The 22,262-nt window shown below is 40.1% G+C and overlaps 1 protein-coding gene and 1 non-coding gene across 8 annotated transcripts in view; one reads left to right on the plus strand and one right to left on the minus strand.

Moving 5' to 3' along the window:
• LOC146719166 (C-myc promoter-binding protein-like) overlaps window positions 1-22,262 on the plus strand; it is an 85,587-nt gene that overhangs the window by 18,221 nt on the left and 45,104 nt on the right. For all 7 annotated transcript variants that reach the window (XM_085460996.1, XM_085460992.1, XM_085461006.1 and 4 more), the window contains 7 exons: window positions 2,113-2,443; window positions 8,732-8,978; window positions 15,390-15,459; window positions 17,875-18,044; window positions 20,999-21,285; window positions 21,728-21,794; window positions 22,026-22,084. In XM_085460996.1, the coding sequence (XP_085317122.1) occupies window positions 2,133-2,443; window positions 8,732-8,978; window positions 15,390-15,459; window positions 17,875-18,044; window positions 20,999-21,285; window positions 21,728-21,794; window positions 22,026-22,084 (1,211 nt within the window). In that variant the 5' untranslated portion in view covers window positions 2,113-2,132. The remainder of the gene's footprint in view (window positions 1-2,112; window positions 2,444-8,731; window positions 8,979-15,389; window positions 15,460-17,874; window positions 18,045-20,998; window positions 21,286-21,727; window positions 21,795-22,025; window positions 22,085-22,262) is intronic.
• On the minus strand, window positions 5,511-5,611 carry LOC146719167 (U6 spliceosomal RNA). Its single transcript, XR_014921770.1, has one exon. It is a non-coding gene; the product is annotated as a U6 spliceosomal RNA (small nuclear RNA).

Genomic DNA, 22,262 nt, shown 5'->3' on the forward strand with positions numbered 1-22,262 from the left:
TAATTTTCAGCTATTTTGAAACAAAAAAATACACTTTTTTATCCATAACAAGAACTCCATAACAGCAAATGAACTGTACAACAAAAAATACAAATGCTATTTATGGTCTCCTCACAACAATGATAAGAAAAATGAACTGGGCCAATATGGCATGTTTGTTAATACAGCGATACACATGTTAATGTGATCTCTGGTCTCCCACTCAGAGACACAGGTCTCTGAGTGTCCAGCATTCATGCTGTATAGAAACTCCATCATGCTAGCTAGTACGCAGTAGGGCTGCTCGATTATGGCAAAAATGATAATCACGATTATTTTCACTGAAATTGAGATCTCGATTATTTGACGATATTTATTAACAATAACAATGTATTGAATAATGACTTTAAAGATTGTCAAAAAATAATATAAAATAGTGTGCAAATACTGATAACAGTGCAAATGTTTGCAAAGTTCACTAAACATAGATGTTTACATTTTTCATTTATTTTTTATATTGCAGTGTTGCTCTGTGGTGCAGCTACGACACTGTAGTAAAGTTTACACACTATGTCTACTTGATCCACGTCTGACTCCGCGAACCCATAATGTTTCCACACCACTGAAGTTTTTTTTACCTCTCTTTTCAACCAACGGCAGTCACTCTCCTCTCCACATGACTTCTGCTAAGCTTTCCAAGTTTCCGTCGGGTCCTCTTAATCAGCGGTCCCCAACCCCCGGGCCTCGGACCGGTACCGGTCCGTGAGTCGTTTGGTACCAGGCCACGAGAGTTGAGGCTCAGGTGTGAAATGTATGGTTTTCAGGGTTTTTATCGGTTTTCAGCGTTATTTTGTTATCGTTTTTATCGTTTACTCGGTTTTCCTTGGTCTTTTCACGTGTGTTATGAATAAATGTTCTTTTTTTCGGTACCGGTACTAGTTTCATTTTGTTGTATTTATCCGCGACACCTTAAAGGCCAGTCCGTGAAAATATTGTCGGGCATAAACCGGTCCGTGGCGCAAAAAAGGTTGGGGACCGCTGCTCTTAATTGTTGTGACACGTGTTCGAAATGCAGAGAGGTGCGCTCGATTTGCCACACGGAGCAGCGCGAGAGTAAAGCACGAGGGAGGGGCTAATAATCGGCTCAGTCATTTTTAAAGATCGCTGAAAGCCCAGATCGTAATCGAGATTAAAATTCGATTAATTGAGCAGCCCTACTACGCAGTACGAGTTATTGTAACTGACTGTAAAAACTCAGCACAACGAAAATAAACTACACCTAAACTTGGTTTATATCTGACCCAGATAGACTGCAGGTCATAACTTCATACCTGAAGTTCAGTTAACCTCATGACAGCTCATGACAGAGGTTGAGGTTTGTATGCTGGTAAACATGTGCAACTCTGTAATTTGTCAATTGCAGAGGATGTTTTCTTTATCTCTAACAAAAGGCATTTCTTTAGTTTATATAACCATATCATTGTCCCTTTGAGACTGTGCTGCTTCAGTAAATGTAGATGATCTTATTGAGTCTGAGCATGCCCTTCTGGGCTAGATTAAGAAAACTACTGTTTGGCTTTTATCACACAGGCTTAATAGGCTCTGTAATATCACAAAGCTTGTAAGCTCAGGTTTATACGTGGGGGCAGTCTTTAATTAAGGTGGAATGTGTGAAGAAACACCTCACTGCTCCCTGTTCAAAATGCACACTCAGGTCTGTGTAGCTAGCCAGAGTTTCACTCTTTAGAATTAGAGTAAGGTTGAAAAACCTCAAGACCAAAAATGTTATGCCCTCATCACATCCACGTGTGTCCTTGAGCTGGGACGCTGAACCTTCCGCTGATTACGTGACCTGGCCAAAGACTGTCAGCTAACTACCCAAGCTCTAAATGGCTGCTTCATTATATAGCTTCTCTTCCCCACATTTTTGCCCTCTCTTTCCATTTGCCCTTCTACTGGCCTCCCTTTTGAAAGATTTATGGCTGTCAGATTTTTTTTTTCATTTTAAAGCCAGAGCAAGGATACAAGAACCGTCTGTACCTGCAACCACAACGAAAATTAATCTCCTGGTCTGTCTCTCTCTCTCTCTCTTTCTCTGTGTCTCTACCCCTCTCTTTCTTTTTCCCTCTGAAGGTAGTTGGCGGGGATGGGAAATGATGGAGGACAAAGGCCCTCGTGTAGCCGACTACTTTGTGGTGGCTGGTCTGACGGACCCGTCCAAGCCGTTGGACCAGGAGATCCACTTTGATGATGTCTGCCACAAGACGGCCAAGCCTAAGGCACCCATCACAGATGTGGCAGTGGTGATCCGCTCAGTGGGGGAGGAGGTGCCGCCAGGGTTCACATGCATAGAAACAACACCGACAGGCCAATCGGCTGATCTTAACAACGGCGCCCTCATGGCGCCGCAGATCTTATTGTGCTACAGGCGAGGTCGTGACAAGCCACCACTAACCGACTTGGGGTAAGTAACCAAAGGAGGTTGCCTTGTTTGTAATTAAACAAGGCAAAGCACAACATTGTTTTTATTTCCAAAACCTTTTCTATAGCTGGGCTAACACCACTTTGAGTCTGCATTTGGCTGTTTAAGTGAGCTTGATAACATTGTCAGGGACTACATTTACATGCTGATGCAAAGCAGGTTAAAGCTTGGTGTCCCAAACGTGGATTTGGGCTAGTCTGAGACTAAAGCTTTTCAGTGGAGGTGTTCATTAAAGTATTTCTCTTCTTGTGTAGGCCAAGAATTAACCTGCCTGCAAATGCTTTTGTAAATGCTCAGATGTCAATTTTACTTTGCCATCAAAATGCAAAATCAGAAAGGAATTTATGATGATGATGATGATGAAGATAAAGCTAGGGATGGGAGGATCCAGTCTGGAAGCAATTCATATTACCACTGAAGTATGGAAAAGTGTCACCTTGTCAGGAAAACTGGAATAGGCTGCAAAAACCAAGTGGGACAGATTATATAAATGCATGTAAAATAAAGAGATCCAGTTCATCCTCTGGGAGACATAAATATCTGTACATTAAAAAAAAAGAGAGTTGAATTCTGCCGCAGAAAGAAGGTGAAAAAGACAAATGGGAAAGTGTTTACACTTATCTTTTGAAATAACAGCACGTGCTTTGTGAACATTAGAATAAATTTATGAAAATGTAAATTGAGTCACTTTTGCTAGGATTTAGGATTTACTCATTAAATTCACCAGCTTGACAGAATTTTCTAAACACCTCGGATGAATGACTGTAATGATGTGCTGACTCCAAGCCTGCCCAAGACATGCAGTGCCGTTGTTTACATATGCAGTACACAATCTCGTTTATTATTCATCTTACTTGTTGGAACCATTCCAGGAAGCAAATTTAGCAAATTTGATTTCAACTCTAAACTCGAGTTGATTCACTCTTTTATGAGAAACTCTGAGTCTGATCATGACCAGGGATAAGTTGGCTATGTATGTTAACTCTCTGTGTGGAAAAAAGGGGAATTGGCCTACAGTACTGTGGCTATGCATAAATGATGAGCAGAGATTATCCCTGGATTAGATTAAAAAAAAGCGATATAAAAGAAACAGTCCATTTTTCATCCATTCCAGTTCTGAATGCATGTCAATGTGAAGCAGTATCTTAAAAATCAGCAGGGAAATATAAAATAAGTTAAAATGATTCTATTTTCTTTGCTCCAATCAATTATCATTTACCCAGTTAGATTAAAAAAAAAAAAGCTGGAATCCTACTACATTTAGTTTTTCACACCATCTTTTAACTTTTAAATGTCCTTTTGGACTCACAAATCTTGCATGGCAACATTTAATGATTCTATTTATGAGGTGTGTAAATATTTCAGCATTAAATGCTGTTTGAACACATTCGGACTGCCTGCACCCTGAATTCAAAATCTCCCTTTAAACTACATTGTTAGTCCAGTTTAAGAATCTTTAAGTTGTTTCAGCTACACCGCAATAATCCTCACCTGGATATATTCATATAGTCACCACCATATGTTGTAATTGATATTGATCTGAGTGCAGAGGAACTGGCTGACAACCTGACAGTTGCCTTATTGTCTTTACAGTCACAGAGCTTTATAAAAAACAGCTTATAAAAACATTTTTGTCCTTGTTCTTTGAGCACAGAGTGATTAATGTTTAACTGGAAGTCATCCTAGGAAAAAAAAAAACAACTTAAAACTGCTAATTGATGTATTGCCATATTTGCTTTGGTATCGACTGAATGAATGATGATATGCATTGACGCAGCCAGGCTAAGCATGAGAGGAGTCCTAGTTCAACAACAAAAAATTAAAAACCTGCCAGTGTGCAGTTTAGCTTCATGGAGTCTGTTAACCTGGTAACTGGCCCAGAGTTGAAGCTGGCTCTCGCTGAAACAAAAACTAAATTCCCCTCATTTCACAGTTAACAAACTTTCTGGAGAAGCCCTATTTAAGATCAGTTGCTGTTATCAGGAAACATTGTGGTTGTTCTTCCTGTGACTGGCAGCTTTCTACCAGCTGTGAAAAGCGGCCCAAAAAGCTGAAGTGCTCTCACGTCAGAAAATGCTCTGCTCTGCCCTGGAATCCTCCTTGGTGGCAGTTTTCCGCAGTAGTTGCTTTCAGCCATTGTGATTTTACCAACAGAAAAGTGGAAGCGAAGCACCGTTAGAGGTGTCCTCTTCAGCAGCATCTTTTCAGCTGTGTGAATTCAATACTGTTTGCTGAGCACTCCCATACTAGGGGTGATGATGCTAAGGAGGCTCTCACTGGCCTCTGACACTACACAGTGCAGTGCTTATCAGGCACTGACAAAGAATGTGCTCAGACAATATCAGCAGCTTTTGTGTGCTGAAAGCCCAAAGGGGCTGCACTTCCCAGACACTGGCAACACTAATGGTTACTGAGGGCTTATGTGGGTGAACAGGTGTAGGCACTATTTGCATGCAGTTTTACTCAAACATTATATTTTTTGCTGGCACTGTCTGCAAATGGAAAAAGTGTTGTGTATGTGTGGCAATTTAAGTTTTTCAACGCACACATTTTGACTCATGACAGCAGGAAAGCCACAGGTAGAACTGTTAACTATTATTCATTAATTATGCAATCTCTCTTCAGTAACCATCACATATAATACCACACCTTGGATCGTTCTCTCCTAAATAAATGTAATTGTTAATATTATTGACTACAAGAAGCGGTAATTGTAAACAGTGCTCAAAATGTGTGCCCTGAAAAAGGTCTATAATGAGGATTAAAAAGGGAACATACGGAGCTTCATCGTCCCATCCATTTTCTTCTGCTTATCCAGGGCTGGGTCATGGGGGTAGTTGCCTAAGCAGAGAAGCCCAGACCTCCCTCTCCCCAACCACCTCCTCCAGCTTGTCCAGGGGAATACCAAAGCACTCCCAGGCCAGCTGAGAGATATAATCTCTCCAGTGTGTCCTGGGTCCTCCTCCCAGTGGGACATGCCCACAACACCTCACCCAGGAGGCATCCTTGTTAGAAGCCTGAACAGCTTCCACTGGCTCCTTTTGACGGGGAGGAGTAGCAGCTGTACTTGCGTGTCATCCTTGCGCAGGGGCCATGCTAATCTTCTCTGTATCGTATCCAATTTTAGCGTACGCGCTTGCCAAAGCAAGCAGCTGTACTCTGAGCCCCTCTTGGATGGACGAACTCCCCACCCTATGTCTAAGAGAGAGGCCTGCCACCCTTTGGGGAAAGCTCATTTCCACCACTTGTATCTACTTCTTTCAGTCACCACCCAAAGCTTGTGACCGTAGGAGAGGGTAGGGACTTAGATTGACTGGCAAATCGAGAGCTTTGTTTTTATGCTCAGTTCTCTCTTCACCATGATGGACCGGTACAGTATCCACTTCACTGCAGCTGCAGTGATCTCCCTATAGTTGGAGCACACCCACCAGTCCCCCTTCTTGAAGATGGGAACCACTGCCCTGGTCTACCAATCCAAAGGTACTGCCCCTGCTCTCCATGAAACATTGTAGAGACGTGTCAACCAAGACAGCCTTACAACATCTACCGTCGCCTGACGGTTTTCCTAGAAGCTCTTCAAGGCAGTCCAAAACTCTTTTTCCATGGTCTCTCCGAACTCATCCCTCCTTTCTGCTTCAGCCACTGCCTGAGCTGTGTTCCACCTGGCCTGTTGGTATCTATAGGCTGTCTCTGAAGTCCCACAGGCTAACCAAGCTCGATAGGACTCCCTCAGTCTGATGGCTCCCTTCACCTGCAGTATCTAGAATCTGGTTTGCGTTTTATCACCACAACAGGCACTGATCACCTTGCGACTGCTGAGGTACTGAACATGGTCCATTTGGACTCAATGTGCCCAGTCTCCCTTGGAATGCTGTCAAAGCTCTGCCAGAGGTGGGAGTTGAAGATCTTGCGGGCTGGGGCCTCTCTCAGGCGGTCCCAGCGCAGCATCCTAATTATATGTTATGACATGCAGGTCTGTCTAGTATGCTGCCTCACCACCTGATCCAACTCACCACCTGGTGGCAACTCAGCCTCTCTCTTTACCTCAGTGTCCAGAACACACAACTGCAGATTTGATGATACAGTTAGAATGTCCCTACACGCCCCTTCTTAAGGCTGCACCAGACTCTGCCCTATGGCATAAGGTCCGACCATCAGGCGCTCACCCTTGGGCACCCTCCACAGGTCTGGCTCCAGGACAGGGCCCAGGTAACCCTACCCTGGGAATATTTGTTTTATAAATACATATTTTATTGAGCCATTTTTTAAGAGTGTATTACATATATTTGTATTGACTGATGTCAATACAAATATATACACATATGAACAGCACAGAAAGACGTGCAGAGCAAAGTCGGTCACTTTGCTACCACAGCAATCAGCGCAGGAACCAAAAAGAAAGAAACTATAAAAATCTCTCGGTCGACTACTTTACATTCTCTTCTCTTTTCAGCTTTCAGACAGTGCCACAAAATGCCTGTTGAGTTCACTTGAAACAGTAATGGAGGATAAGTGCATAATGGAAATACCAAGAGGAGTGTTTAAAATTACTGCCACTGTTGCGTATCTCTCAGTACTTGTCCGCTAAGTGGTTTGTACAAGGGTCCTCTTGTGCAGTACAGGCTCAATATATGTGTCAGTATACTGTAAGCTGTGTGTATATACATGTGTGAAGACTATCACAACTCTCAAAGTCAGTCAAAGGCAAATTCAGCTGATAAGTACAAGCGAATAGGAGTTAAAATTCTGCTTAAAAAATAAGATTTTCAATTAAAAGCAGAAAAACCGAATACTGATTTGATATCTTTTCATTACCAAATGTGCATTTAAGTCAAAGTGTTCCAGCTGAAAGCTGAGTTCGCACATAAGAAGGAATCAGTAAATAGAGAAGGTTGCATTGGAATAAACACTGGTGCTAAATTTGTGCTGCTTCTAAATACAGTGTCATCTACAGCAAAGTTGGAATGTTTTGTTGTTTTTCTGTTTTTTGGGTTTTTTTCTTGCTTAGCTTCACCACAAGCAGAGACTGTTGTCAGTTTGGGTTTGAATGCAGCCTCAGCTCACTTGGCTACATTAGGATCTTGTGATGTCTGTTTAAGTGAGCTGGCGTGTTACCGCTGCCTGATGTGAAAGCTAACTAGCAACACTGCTGCCAAGCTGACAGTCTTTGACCAGAAGCTGTAATTAATATGTGTTAGAAAGAAACTAACATGCTTCCATACTGATTATCTCCTGTGAGTGATGGAAGAGATTGAGAATCTGTAATGCTTTTTCCCCTCTGTCTCTGTCAGTGCGCCCCAGGACAGCTGTGGCTACAATGTAGCTTGCCATCACCAGTGTGTGAATGAATGGGTGGATGACTGAATATAGTGTAAAGCGCTATACAAATACAGGCCATTTACCATTTAGTCACAGGTAATGTTTATTGCAAATTCTATATTGTCTGTATTAATTGGGCTGTATGCTGTTTCTCAATGAGATCTATAGTGTCGTTTTTGATCTGTTTTAGTATATCATTAGACAATACCAGGGGTGGGTGGGCTGCCTGGACACGAGTTTGTTACAAGTTTGTAAATGCGATAACTTCTGAACGAGGCGAAGTAGGACCGTCAAATCGATACCATAGGCACATTTACTAAAAACCTTAGAGAGGTTGGAATCACAGTGAGTCTTCAACTCAAGATCTAGGTGGGGTAGCACTGGTGGTCATCAGTATTTTCAGTCATTGTCAATCAGTCAATCATTTTCTAATGTGATTTATAATCTTCCTCCTTGCATATACAGTGTAGTTGTACAGTGTTGGACAAACAACTGTGATATGTGGCCCTTTTTTTTGTCTGTTCTTTTAAAGAAATAGATGTTAGTAAACTAATGTCTTATTTGGACTGGAAAAGGATGTCTGCTCAACAAGACTGTGGCTGGCAAGAATTCCATTATTAAATTGGAGCCAGATAGTGTCCAGACTTTTTCCTCCTTTGCAACATGCGTTATTGTGGCCAAAGTAATGGAGGTGGTTCTGAGCTTGAATTTGCCACTTTGAATGCTTATAAATGTCTGTTTTTCATGAATTCCATCAAATGCTGCTTTGGATAAGATAATACAGAGCAGACTAATCAATTTCATTGTGCTAGCCACTGAATTCTGCACTAGCGTAGGACTTGCTCCAGCTGAGTAGCCCAGCAATCAATTGTGCATGGAAATCACACTAATAACTACACCCCGATGTGGCAGTTTATGTGGTTGACCACATTGCTGTGCTTCCTCCTGTAGTGTGCTGTATGAGTGGAAGGAGCGTCTGAAGCAGGGCTGCCACCTTATCCAAACCACACCTTCTGGTCGCCCAGCCAACATCAGTGGTAATTCCTCCCAACGCATCTACATCACCTACCGCCGGGCTCCCGAGAGCCAGCCGCACGCCGCCTTGGCCGTCACAGACGTCTGCATCATCATCCCGAGCAAAGGGGAGACCCCACCACACACTTTCTGCAAGGTGGAGAAGAATCTCAACAGCAGCATGGTAAGGGAGAAACTGGTGAGGAATAGAGGAATACATCACTCAGGGGTGGGTGATATAAACGATATACGATATAAATGATATAAATTTGGCCAACGATAGAGATTTTGACTATATCGCTCTATCGCGATAGCACATGTTGATGATGTCATCAAGCTGCGTCTGTTTTGGTCGAAAGCATCGCAGCGGCTACAACCATTATCATCTGCAAATTATGCCGGGCGACAGTCATAGCAAAGAGATGAAGCACTTTTGAAATATGGGGAAAACCAAAAACTGCGCTTCCTCCACTTCCGTAACATTGATTCATTAATGTTGAATTCTCTCGCAGCTGCTCTATTCCCATGTTGTTGCAGTATATTAATAACTAACCTCGTATTGTGGATGAATAATCTCAGTTGTTCTCCTGACTGAAGTTTGGCCCGTGTATAGCATCCTGCTATGCGATTGCATTTGTCCCTGACCACCAGAATCCCTCACGTTAACTTTTATCGAGTGGAAAAAAAGTTGGTGTTCATCCTCCGGCTTCACTGTGCTAATGTTATGCTAAAATAGCTGTGTCGCTAGCAATCACGTAGCACAACATTATATACCAGGTAGTCCAACTTTAGTAACCCTACAAATGGCACTGCTGTTTAGTTTTCTGTCTTCATTTATGTTGGAAGTGGTAGCAGAGCTGTACGTTTGAATTAGTTTCAAAAATCTCTCAGTCAGAACATGGTATGAAATGTTTAGGTGTAAACTAGCGAGCTAACTTCCTGTTAAATTTAATAAATTCTGTTTTCATGGATGCATGGATGTAAAACTTAATTGTTACACCCGATAAAGCAGCAACGCTGATGATTTAATTAAAGATGAAATAATTTAGACCGTTTTTAGCCCTTAGCCTTTGACTTTGGGACCTGAATGGACGGAGTTTTGGACCCAGATTACTCCGCGAAGCTCCTCACTATGGCAGCCGTAATGCTCTGACAATCTATCAAGCAGTGCAGCTTATCAAAGTTGTACTAAAACATTTTTTAACAGATTTCTGCATGCAGAAATCTGTTCGAGGTCAGTAAGCACAACCAGAATTCATACATAAGGCACACTGTCGATTTTTGAGAAAATTAAAGGATTTTAAGTGTGCCTTATAGTGTGGAAAATACGTTATACAGAAGAAAAGAATATATTGCGATATATATCGTTACCGCACATGCTTCAAATTATATCGCGATATGAATTTTAGGCCATATCGCCCAGCCCTAACATCACTGATTTCTTTAGTTCTTTAGAGTAAAGAACCCAGTTGGTTAAAGCAACAGGATTATCCAGCGCACTCATTACAGGCCATTTATTTATATATGAAGGAAATCTCCTTGAGATGTAGCATCTTTCATTTTTGTGCTAAAGACACAAATACTAAAGTGTAACAAACATTTTGAACTTTATGTACAAGTTGCACACAAATAAAAATAGCAACACACACTCAAAACCACAGACCTCAGCTATTGAGGAGGAAGATTAGTTTGAAAGACCTAACAGAACGAATGACATCAGCATAAAGAGGGTAAGATACAGAAAGTGTAAACTGGAAGCAAACATAAGTTAAAAGTATAAACCAAATATTTGAATGGGAATGAGCCATTTTAGTCTAAATATGCCAATGCAAATGTTGATGGTAGTGTTGTTGGATTTTTAACAACAGGAAAAGTAGATGATAGGTGCAGGTCGAGAGCAACTGGGTAAACCCAATAATGTCATATTCTTCAAAACAGAATAACTTGTAATTTAAAAAACAAACAAACAGTTCTTAACAACTGAATGTGGATTTTTTTCCCTTTCTGAAGGTACTCTATGACATTTTGAATTCAGCAGATGGTTGCTCGTGCTGTCAGGCCGTCACCTGAAATGCTAAGACATTTAGTCATAAGTCTTGAATCCTCAACTTCACTCTGCTGTCTCATTTTAAGTCTCTTAAAGCTTTGGTGTGAAACTTGTCAGCAATACAAGATGGTTCTGAGCTTTTTTTTTCTTCTCATACTGTCATATGATAAAAGATTTTAAGTCATTCTGTTCAAGTCAAACTTCTGTGTTTTTTGTTTTTTTTTCTTTATTGTGCTGACACATGTTGTGGAGTGAAAGCCATCTCATCTGTTTATTGTTTTTTTTTCTAGTTAAATGTGTATTTCAGTATTTTGAAGAGAATTCTCTGCCTTCATGTAAGGTGCTCCAATTGGCTAGTACATCTAATTATGGAGAACCATCAAAATGCCTCATGAAGGTTTTTTCAATGCTGTGTGTGCGTGTGTTTTCTTAATATAGTTTTTTTTTCATATAGTGAAGCCCCTTGAGCTAGATGTTGTCTGCTTCTGCATTTCAGTTTCTCCACACCCAGTATTTGTGCTCTGTTCACTTTCCTGTCATATTCTTTTTATGTTGTTCTGCTTCTCTCTCTCACCCACCAATGCAACCACACACAGTCTCTCTCTCTCACACACACACACACACACACACACACACACACACACACACACACACACACACACACACACACACACACACACACAGACTAAATTACTGTAAAAGTCGTTGCAGTGTCAGCGAGGTCTACATTTGGCATTTCTTAGAATAGGCAATCCCCTTCAAGGTGCTGTTTGTGGCTGCATGTGTCCTGAAATTTCCTAGTTCATTAATCTATAGACTTTTAGTGCCTGAAGCAGAATGTGATGTCCTGTTAAATATTTTTATTAAACTTTGGAAGCATCCTTAGTTTTAGTTGTCAGAAGCAGAGGTAGGAAGTAATAAAGTACAAAAAGTTTGGTGCTGTACCTTAATAAGTGTAAAATGCACTTCACACACACACAGATCGGTATAGCGAGATGTCACGTTTATTTATGGGTTTGCTTATTGTGACAGTTCACAGTCTGGTCCGCTCAGGTCTCAGCTGTTCCAAAGCTCCCCTCCGCTCCTCTCCCGTCTCACGAAAAAGGGGAAGAAACTGTCATCAGACCAAACGCCACCAGCTGTGTTCTCACCTGCCTCCCCAGCACCGCCCCATTGAGCTCACTGCACCACTCCTCCCCTGCAGCCGAGCCAGGGACCACACCTCCACCACAATAAGATTCTTACATAGAATTTTTAGGTATCTGTATCTACTTGAGCGTTTGTTTGTTTTTTTTGACAGTGTTTGTACTTATACTCCCTCACTTTTAAACACAAATATCTCTTCTTACTACTCCTTAGTTTTCAAAAAGCCTTCCTACCTTAGGTTCAAGACATTTTGTGTGTGTGGGTATTATTTCCCATCACTAATCACCAGATCAATTTTTGCCTAAACGGAGGGAATAAAAACCTTAGAAGACAATCCTATTGGTGTATTATGGTGCTTGTCACACAGGTAGAGATGAACCAATTTATGCATCATTTGTTGTACTATACTATATGTTACTATTATATGTAACATTTGTTGAAGGGAAAAATCTGGAAACATACTTTTGGTGCAGATGTCCGCAAGTCGTAGTCACTGTACTTTACCATCCAGCTAATGCTACAGGAGTGAGCACAAAAGAAGTAAAAAATTTTTGAGTGGCAGATACTTTCAAATGCATTTTAACTAAAAGCTCAACAAGTATTAGCAGGTATCCATGTAGGGTGGGTGACATGAACTCATGTAACATCTGCTTATATTTTGTTGAACTCAGTTGGATAAATTCACAAAGACCTAGCAGCATAGTGCAGCTGATCACAACCTGGACATAAAATCTGCTTGTGCTCAAATTATTGTGAGTTACTTCTAAGTGATTCTTTTCCACACACTCCACCACTAAGGGTTAAGGGTTCTCCCACCTGCTTCCCTCATCTCTCACTGTACACCTTATTCTGTTTAGATCTGGAGGCAAAGTCACCCAGAGCTTTTTTTAAATTCCAATTTTCTCTGCTTTTGTACTGCATAAAAGATGTTAAAGCTAAGCACATTCATTAGAATTAGAGTTTAAGTGGAAATACAGTTTGCATTCACATTTACCAATATTTTTTTAAATATTATTATTTTAATATGACATGAAGTTCAGTCCATTTTACATAACAATCGTTGGCAGAAATGTCGTTCAAAGAGCTACGTTTTACTCTTATACTTTGAGTACTAGAGCTGTACTTTCATTACATTATTTACTAGAATTTCAAATCAGTACTTTAACTTTTACCATAGTATTTTAACACAAGTGTTTATACTTCTACTTAAGTTATTTGTCTACTGTGTGTCGGAATCCAGCTTTTTCTCACAGGGACAACTTTTCATGTTTGTGTATATGATGCATCATTGCCTCTCTTCACATGCTAATGGTTTCACAAGAGTCTGGCTTGACTTATATATTCACATTTATTTATTTTATATTTATATTTATATTTATTTAAAAAGTATAGAAATGTAATATATTTGGTCTTTTAAATTAATTGGAGTATAACTGATACAAAATGCCCAAAAGTACAAAAAATTTGCATTGCACTTTATTTATTTAATTCCTTTAGGATTTACCCAAGAATGACCTTAGTTAAAGAAAAACAATGAATGATGATATTCTTTACTTATGGTACGTAGTACTTAGAGCATGACGGATTTATCGGCAGGCAGATGTTATGTAAATGGACTGGTTCTTATATAGCGCTTTTCTACTCTTCTGAGCACTCAAAGCGCTTTACACAACTTGTGCATTCACCCATTCACACCAGCAGATTTTTGTAGGTGCTTTCTAACTAACATTCACACACACTCATACTCCGATGGATGCATCCGGAGAGCAATTTGGGGTTAGTATATTGCCCAAGGATATTTGACATGCAGACTAGGGGAAGCCAGGAATCGAACCACCAACCTTCCAATCAGTAGATGACCTGCTCTACCACTTATTTTACACACAGTTCTACACTCAGCATTGTTCCAAATGACACTTGTCTGGGAAACCGAGTCAGAGTGAGATATTACTGTCTTTGGTGTTCTCATGATGGTGATGGAGCACAATATCTAACACAGTGACACACAAGTGGAAAATCTCCCGTAAGTGTTGTGATAAAGACCAGTGATGTGATCACTCAGAACTAATTTCCAAACCTCTAAGGCAGAGGTGTGAAATACCCAGCCTGCTGGACAGAACTAGCCCCTGGATGGTTTTGGAGAGTCTGAATATTGCACAGAATGAGGGCCTAATGGATTTTCTTTTAGCTTTATTTTTGCACCAGGAAGTATTGTGTTGCAAGCCATTAGTGTCCTACTAAGCTGTTAATGTAATCAAAGCCAGAGATGTGTCCATTGAGGACTCTATTGATTCAGAGACATTAACCATGTCCTACCATACCACACTGAAGTTAGATTTTTAACCATCTAACTTTGTAGACTGCGTGGAAGTGGAAGAACATAGATGTGCTGAAATTGAACTTAGTTCTTTCGAGGCATAGCGACTTATCTTATATAGGTTATTATAGGTGCAGTGGTTTTATTGGTGTGCCCCCCTGGAGTTCAGATAGCACTGTTTATAGCCCATAAATTAAAGGCACACAAATTAACTAGACCATACAAGCGAAATGCCCCCTACAGAGTAACAGAACACCCAGATCTCCTAAATGTAAGGGTCAACAGTTTATGATGTTCTTTATTCAGATTTTGCTTCGGCTTTCTCTTCCCCACCTCTAATCTGGACAAAAGCTGTTGCAAGCAAAAGTCGTTTTGAAGGTTTCAGCAAAGTAAGACCATTCGCTTTAGGAAATAAATAGAAATCTATGCAAATAAATCAAAAGATTTCTTTAGTTATTACATGTGACTTAATATATGGAGATCTATGACTATGATTTTTTTTGCATGTGTAGATTAAATGGGTCGTTACCAACATCTGGTGAGAAATTCATGTCAGTAGCACCTTTAGAAATATATTTATTTTGAATATTGGTGCCATATTCGATACTTAGTGTATCTGCTGTATCTTCTCCTGACTAAAGCAGTAACTCTCCAAACGTAAAGAGTCTAAAGGGTCAAAACATTGCTGGTGGAGACAATACAGTATCTCTCCTCTGAAAATGTTTAGTATTATCAGTGCACTAATCACAACAGCGTCCTCCCTCAGGAATGCTGCAGCCACGGTTGGCTGCCACTTCTGCCGTTTAGGTCCATTATTTAATCTTGTTTACATTTAATAAACATGATGGGAGCAAGTTTGATTTTATGGCTATCCACATACAGAGAACAGATCCTAGGCTGATACTGTGCTGCACAATAAAAACACTTAAATAGTGCTTGTTGTTAGTTATTTGAAAGAATTGCAGTTCTGAAAAGGATTAAGTGGAATGCGAGCCCAGATGAGATTTTGATGCGTTTTGATCCTGATTGGCCCTAAGATGACCCAGAGGATAACAGTATGACCTGTTTTCTGCTCTTGTTTTCAGTGGGGATCCTCAGTCTACCTGTGTTACAAGAAGTCTGTGGCCAAAACCAACACAATAGCGTACAAAGCAGGTAAGCCTTTTTAATCTGATAACTGTCAGTGCACACAGATCCAAATACTGATGTGAACCTCTAAGAAATCAAATAGTATGTTGTCTGTAGGTAGCTTTCTCTTCTGCCAAATTATTTGCATTGTGGGTGAGAAAAATTTGACTAGTCAGAGTGGATTTTGCAATGCATTTAGAAAGTTACCCACTCTTTTATGAATAATAAATTGTCGAAGTCCTAACTGTTTATTGCATATCGGTTGTTTCTATATTCGCTGTAACTGTGTTGGTGTAGTGATGTTGAGACAAGCGTATTCTGCACTGGCTGCAGGAGGGCACTCTGCTACAGTAATGCTTGCAATTCGGCTTGTTTAAACAAGAATTGAAGTGAAGTGATAAGCCTCTGCATGCCAACATTATTCCCTGCTAGGGAGTTAATGGTTAGCATATATTTACATGTAAGGTGGTGATTATGCCACATTAAATACTGTGTGTCTTCCCCATTTCAAAAACACTGACATAAGATTTTCTGATAACACTATTGGCTCAGAGTCGCCGGGTTTGGCTGAGTCTCAGACTTGCTGACGTTTTGTTGTGTTGTGAATATGCAGCAGACTGTGAAGCGATATTATCTAATGCTTTGGATGAGTCAGCTCACAGAAATGATGCTTATTTTCAACACTTCAAGCCAGGAAGGAAATCCACCAAGCAACAAGCTTCAGGTTTAATCCATATGTGAGCAAAGATAAGTTTGTTCTGCGATGGATGTTTGGTTTTCATGTAGAAATGACATGTGAAGGAGCACTTATAGCTGTGGAGCAGGACATTAGTCAGAGTGTCTAATGTAGTAGGGTATTTAGCACAGGGAACTGCTAAGGCCCTCCTCCTTTTAGTGCGTTTAGTGTTAAAGTTTTGTAATCCAATATATATATATTAGACTAACAGAAAAAATGATTGCCTGTATAATTCAGTGAAACTTTACAGTGTAACCGAGCTTAATAACCATTTTCAAGAAATTATTTGGCTCCTGTGGCACATTTGCTGTTTATTTCAGCATTCTCATCAACCACAGCTAAAGGGCTATATTTTATTTTTTGGAGGAGACTAAAAATGAAGCTAAAGATCATCACCAAGCTGTGGTGAGACTTAGCAAAGTACACCACAAACAAATGGAAGCCATTTGCTTTCAAAGTAAAAGTTTATCTTTAGCACCACAACCATTGTTTCTAAAAATACAACTTTTTACTTTCAGCTTTACCTTCACCAGTTTGTATCGTACTCGTCACAGTTTTCACAACTAAAAAGAATATGACACAGTTTTTCACATCCCACGATACGATATTATCACAATACTTAACGCACGATACGATATTATTGCAATTTTTTAAAATATTTTGCGATATTCAAATTCTGTACATAAAGGTAAACTTTATCAATATTCATTTTATCTAATATCAAAGCCTCGCACTCAGTCTTTCTCTCATTTCAGTCAGTTTTATTGTTGACAAACTGAACGGTTTGTATTACAGTCTAGTCCAACTTAACTGAATGCAACCATCTGGTACAATTATAGCTATTCTGAACTATGCAATTTATGAAAACTATGCAGCCCATTCAGCAACTGAAGAATTTGAAAGTAAATTAAAACAAAATATAATTTAACATTAAATAAAAAAAGTTTTAAACTTAATTAAAATAAAACATGTCTTAAATTAAAATAAGTAAACTGTCATGTTTATTGCTGCCAAAAAACAAGTTAAACACATTTGGACAGTGAAGGAATGTCAGGATTCTTGCTCAGAAAAAGGATCAACATGCTCTGAAGAGTTCCAGTCCACAAAAACTTTTTTTGTAACAAAATATCGATTTCTGCTGTCCCTGTATCGATACATTATTAGCAAACAAAATATCACGATACTACACAGTATTGATTTTTTCCCCCACCCCTACTGTTTAGTAAGTAGCTGGCAAGTGTTTGCAGTGTCATTTACTTGAACTAGCAGAAGTGTCCACATTCCTAATAAGGCATAACTTTAAATCGTAAAGCTCTTTGTGTAACCGCTTAGTTCATATCATCCTTTATCAAGCTGGATGCAGCTCAAGAGTTAAGTAAGTGCCAAAGTAAAATCAGTACTTCATTGTTCTTCATTTGTGTCCACTGACAGTAACTAATTGTCTGAATGTGCGATTATGTAGGACTGTTTGCTTATTACAAAGCCAGGCGTTTCTAGTGACACGTTGCCTCGATAAAGTTGTACATTATCTTTGTGATTATAGTACATTGCACTTGTTTGCTTTTAAGCTTATTAGAAAGGCAATTTTGCATCCACATTAGCTTGTAATTGTTATTCATAGTAGGCTGTTGCCCTCAGCTGCTCTCTAAATTGAGTTCTCAGTTGTTTGTTTGGGGTTTTGTTGTTTCTTTTTTTCCTTCTGTTAGGTTTATTCAGCAGATATCCAGAGGAGGACTATGAGTCATTCCCTCTGCCAGAGTCTGTTCCTCTCTTCTGCCTTCCCATGGGGGCCACAATTGAGTGCTGGCCAGCTAACACCAAATACTCCCTCCCTGTTTTTTCCACCTTTGTCCTCACCGGAGCCTCTGGAGAGAAGGTGAGATAAATGAATGGATATTTGGCCACACTACTTTATTTCTCACTCATCCAGGTGACTTACAAGCTTCTCTGGCAACAGCATTGGATCTGAGAGCCTCCCACTGACTGTTAGACCTCATCAACAGACTTCAACTGCCATCTGTACAGCTGACACGACCACAGAGTCATACACTGTAGTAGGGCACGAGAAAACCACATTGTGCTGCATGCCAGAAGTAAAAATAGGTCAGGCATGTTGCCAAAACCTTATAAACTCATATGTAGTGCTTTGTATTTTAAGGCAGCAACTTTGCATTAAAACACAACAATAAAACAGCCTCCCCACCCCATCCCCCCCACCCCCAAAAAAGAATCTACCAGCTCACTAGAAGAGTAAATGCCTGAACACTACTGTAAGGACAAGGTTGTTCCTTTTGTCTTTTTATGGAGCTATTTCTTTTGCTTCTCAGGGCACAACAATGCAGACTCTGTTTCTGTTAATGAGTCACTCTCTCACACATATGCACATCAAACCAGTAACCCGATATATTTAGTATCCCAGTCATGCATTTTCCCATCATAAATCATATCACACTTTAAAAGAGGCATTATTACCTTCAATTCCAGTTATATAAAGGCTAAAATATAGTGTTGTGCGGTGTAAACATTGTTCACGCGGGTAATATAAACTTACTTTGATCCATCAATACGTACAGTTTGATATGTTGAGGAATTAGTAAAATATCCAAATACTTAGCACACTTCAAAAAGAGGGACAGTTTTAATTTTCCAAGATAGACCTTAGTAATCAAGAAATCAATAGACTTGTGTGATGATCACGGTTAAAGGCCTGGGTTGACTGGAGGGGCTTTTCAGATTTCAAAATGGGCTGCAGCAGTCTTATATTGGAGAGTATTCCCCATAGATAAGGTTACAAGTGCTAAGACATAGAGACAGACAGCCAAGTTACAGTCACCAGTTATCCTAAAACGTGCATGTTTTTGGACTGTGGAGTCCAAAGGAAACTCATTTTTCTCAACAAGCCATCTTTTTATGGTTGCCCAACTTTGCTTTTTTCTATCTTGAATTCTTTATTAAAGAAGAAAGGGTAAATTTATGCAAACAAACCCGGCAGAGGTTCACTGACACATCAGCAGAGGAGCACAATTCCAGTTTCAAACAGGCACACAGGCACATCCTTGGTTTCCAAATCTAAACACAAGCTCTGGCCTGCTGTGCTGATCTCTGGGTTTGGAATGGTGTCCAGTTGTGGTTAGTGTCATATTGACACATATTAGTGAATTATGTGGTAAAACAATCACGATTGAAAACAAATAACATCCAAAGCCTTCCACTGTTTAATCGTTTGCTCTGCTGAACAAGGTCAGTTAGAGGTCAGCAGCAGTTGGCAGTGCCAAACCCTTCTCGGTCTGCTGCTGCTGAGTCAAGTTTCTGTGTGTGTGTGTTTGGAAGGTTGACTCTAAGGGGGATATTTGGTGAGGACAGTGTGTTTGCTGCCTTGTCATTTACTAGCCAAGGTCAGAGGAAGACCCAGCTGGACTCTGGCAGTCTGCAGACTCCATTGATAACTGAGCAATCACGCCTAAGTTAAATATTCTATATTTATTGCCATAACCACAGTCTCTGCTACTTTTTTTGTAACTTTATCGTCAGTTAAAAGGTGTCAAATCTCCAGTTTTATTTCTAGTTGGCTTTCTGTTTCTGGATGAAACCGTAAACTTTGTGGTGGAAGAAGGAAAGTCATTCATAGACATTCATAGAATGAAAACACAGTGCTTTTTAATAAAAAGGCTTCATTTTTGACCACAGTGTGTACATAGAAGCAAACACACCCACTCATTGGCAAACAAAGGCCTGAGTTCCTTTCAGAGGAAAATGTGAAAAACGGACCCAAACAGGCAACACAGCTGATAAGCCCGTTAGCTTTGATCTGTGGGAAGGTCTCATATTTCCAGGAAGCAGAGGAGATTTATAAAGCTCAGCTAACTGCTGTTTGTTTGAACCACTGTTGGCATTTCAATGATCAGTAGAAGTTAAACAGCTACACACAGACTGGATGGAAAGTTTCTGGACAGCAAGGACATTTTAGATTGTCGTTGCGCCCTGAAAAGGCTGTAGAATCTGGTGGGCAGGAGCCAGCATTCATTCATTTTGGTACTGGATGTCCTAAAAAGAAATAAACTGCAGAAAATCCATTACAGTTTACATTATGCTAAGAAACCTCGAGGCAAAGCACTGCAATAGGTCTTTACCGCTGCTTAACTCAATTCCCATGCTGTATGTTTCATCAGTGACCTGTGCGGTGTTGCCTCAGTCAACTCACAGGATGCACAAGATGTGGGCTAATTTAACTGTTGATATTACTGTTCAAGTGGGGTTTTTATTATTATTATTATGTTAGGAAAATTTTTAATGTAAGAACATTTTAATTTCACTATCTCACATGCTAAGCTGGTATGCCAGTGTGCTGAGAATCAACTTTTTCAGGTTTTGCCAGTATGTCTGCTTGTGTGAGTGAGAGAGGAGATACTAAAGAAAATGATTGGCTTATCAGAACTAATTGGCTGATTAGCATAAAGTGGTTGGGAACTATTTTGATAGGTTGATGGGTTTTAGTTGATTTTCATTTGCAACATTTGCAATGAGCACTGACTGAATTGTGTAAATGAAATCTTTGAGTTTAGGCGGTCAGATAGATAAAGCAAGTAATTTTAAGATGTGAAGTTGGGCATGTAAAATTGCAAATGGCATGATTTTTTTTCTTTTAGTTTATTAACCAGTCACAGAAACACTGGCAGATCAATTATTATTTACAAAAATCTTTTTTTGCATCCTTTTCAAAAGCAAATCTAAACCAAGAAAAGTGTCTGACTGTGGCATTATCACATCACAGAGGTATATAAGTATTTAGACTGTTTCTGGTTTCCTGTGTTTTTATTTCTCCTCTACCAGGTTTACGGTGCTGCCATTCAGTTCTATGAGCCCTACCCACAGGAGTGCCTGACCGATCAGCAGCTCTCCCAGCTGGGTCTCCTGATCCCCGACCCTCACAAACCCTCTCCCTCCAGCTGTATGGCCGCTGGCACCAGCAGCACCGCAAACGGCAGCCCGCGCTCAGTCTACACCAACAAGTGTATCTGCCTGCTCTCTCACTGGCCCTTCTTCGATGCTTTCCGCAAGTTCCTCACATTCCTCTATCGCTACTCCATCTCAGGCCCTCATGCCCTGCCCATTGAGAAGTGGGTACTCTGTGTTTTCTCTCTTCATTTAAAAATTGTATGCTCTGGTTGCTGAACATGTTATTATTTAGTGTTCTAGCGACTACAATGATTGGGTTGTGGAAATATAACTCTTTTCTTTGGCAGTTTGCTACATGGTGTCACGCTGAGATATGTCATTAGTTTAGTTTTAATTGTGTCTGAACCTGGACCTGTGTTTCCTGATGTTAGAGTTGAAAAAGAGAAAATAAATTTTTTTCTCACATGGAGGAAGAAAAAAGGGAACAGAAATTGTGTTTGGTCAGATACATACTTGTAATTCTGCTGGTAAGGTAATGTGTAACAGAAGAGTCATGCTTTGTGTATTTCACTCCTGCTCATTACTGGTTGAACAGATGGATTATTCTGCTGCCTACTGCTGGTATATTTGGCCTTATGTTCCACTCATTTTTCTTCATTCCAGGCACATCTCCCACTTCATGCACAAAGTTCCCTTCCCTTCTTCTCAGAGGCCTCGCATCCTTGTGCAGGTATGTTTTAACTGCAAGAGTAAAATGGTTCTTTGTGATGCTTATTGCATTTAATGCAGGCTAGAATGTTTAACCTGCATCTTGCTGAAGAATGAGTTGATTTCTGAAGGTGTTAGTTCACCCGCAGGGGTGCACCGCTTTTGGTCCTTCATTATGAATGAACATTTAAATGATTCAGTGCAGACTTTTTTTGCGTGGTTGGTTTTATCTCATTTTCCAGCTTTTCTTTAGCTTTCCCCTCATGACAGCCTGATGCTGAGCCAGCCGGTCTCTTCTCCATTACCGCTCAGGTAAGAGCAGCTGTGCTCAAAGTTTCTTAGTGCTAAATGTTAGTTTTGGTGTCAGATCTAAAGAAATATGTGTAAAAGGTCAGTTAGAAAACATATCAAATTGTTGAACTGACAAAATGTACAGTTTGTCAGAAAAAAATTGCACCAGCATGTCCCAAAAAATTTGCAACAGGGTCAT

The sequence above is a fragment of the Copadichromis virginalis genome, linkage group LG1, assembly GCF_057382275.1.
Source record: "Copadichromis virginalis isolate Kocher_CV1m ecotype Utaka linkage group LG1, C_Virginalis_male_GT1.1, whole genome shotgun sequence".
NCBI lineage: Eukaryota > Metazoa > Chordata > Actinopteri > Cichliformes > Cichlidae > Copadichromis > Copadichromis virginalis.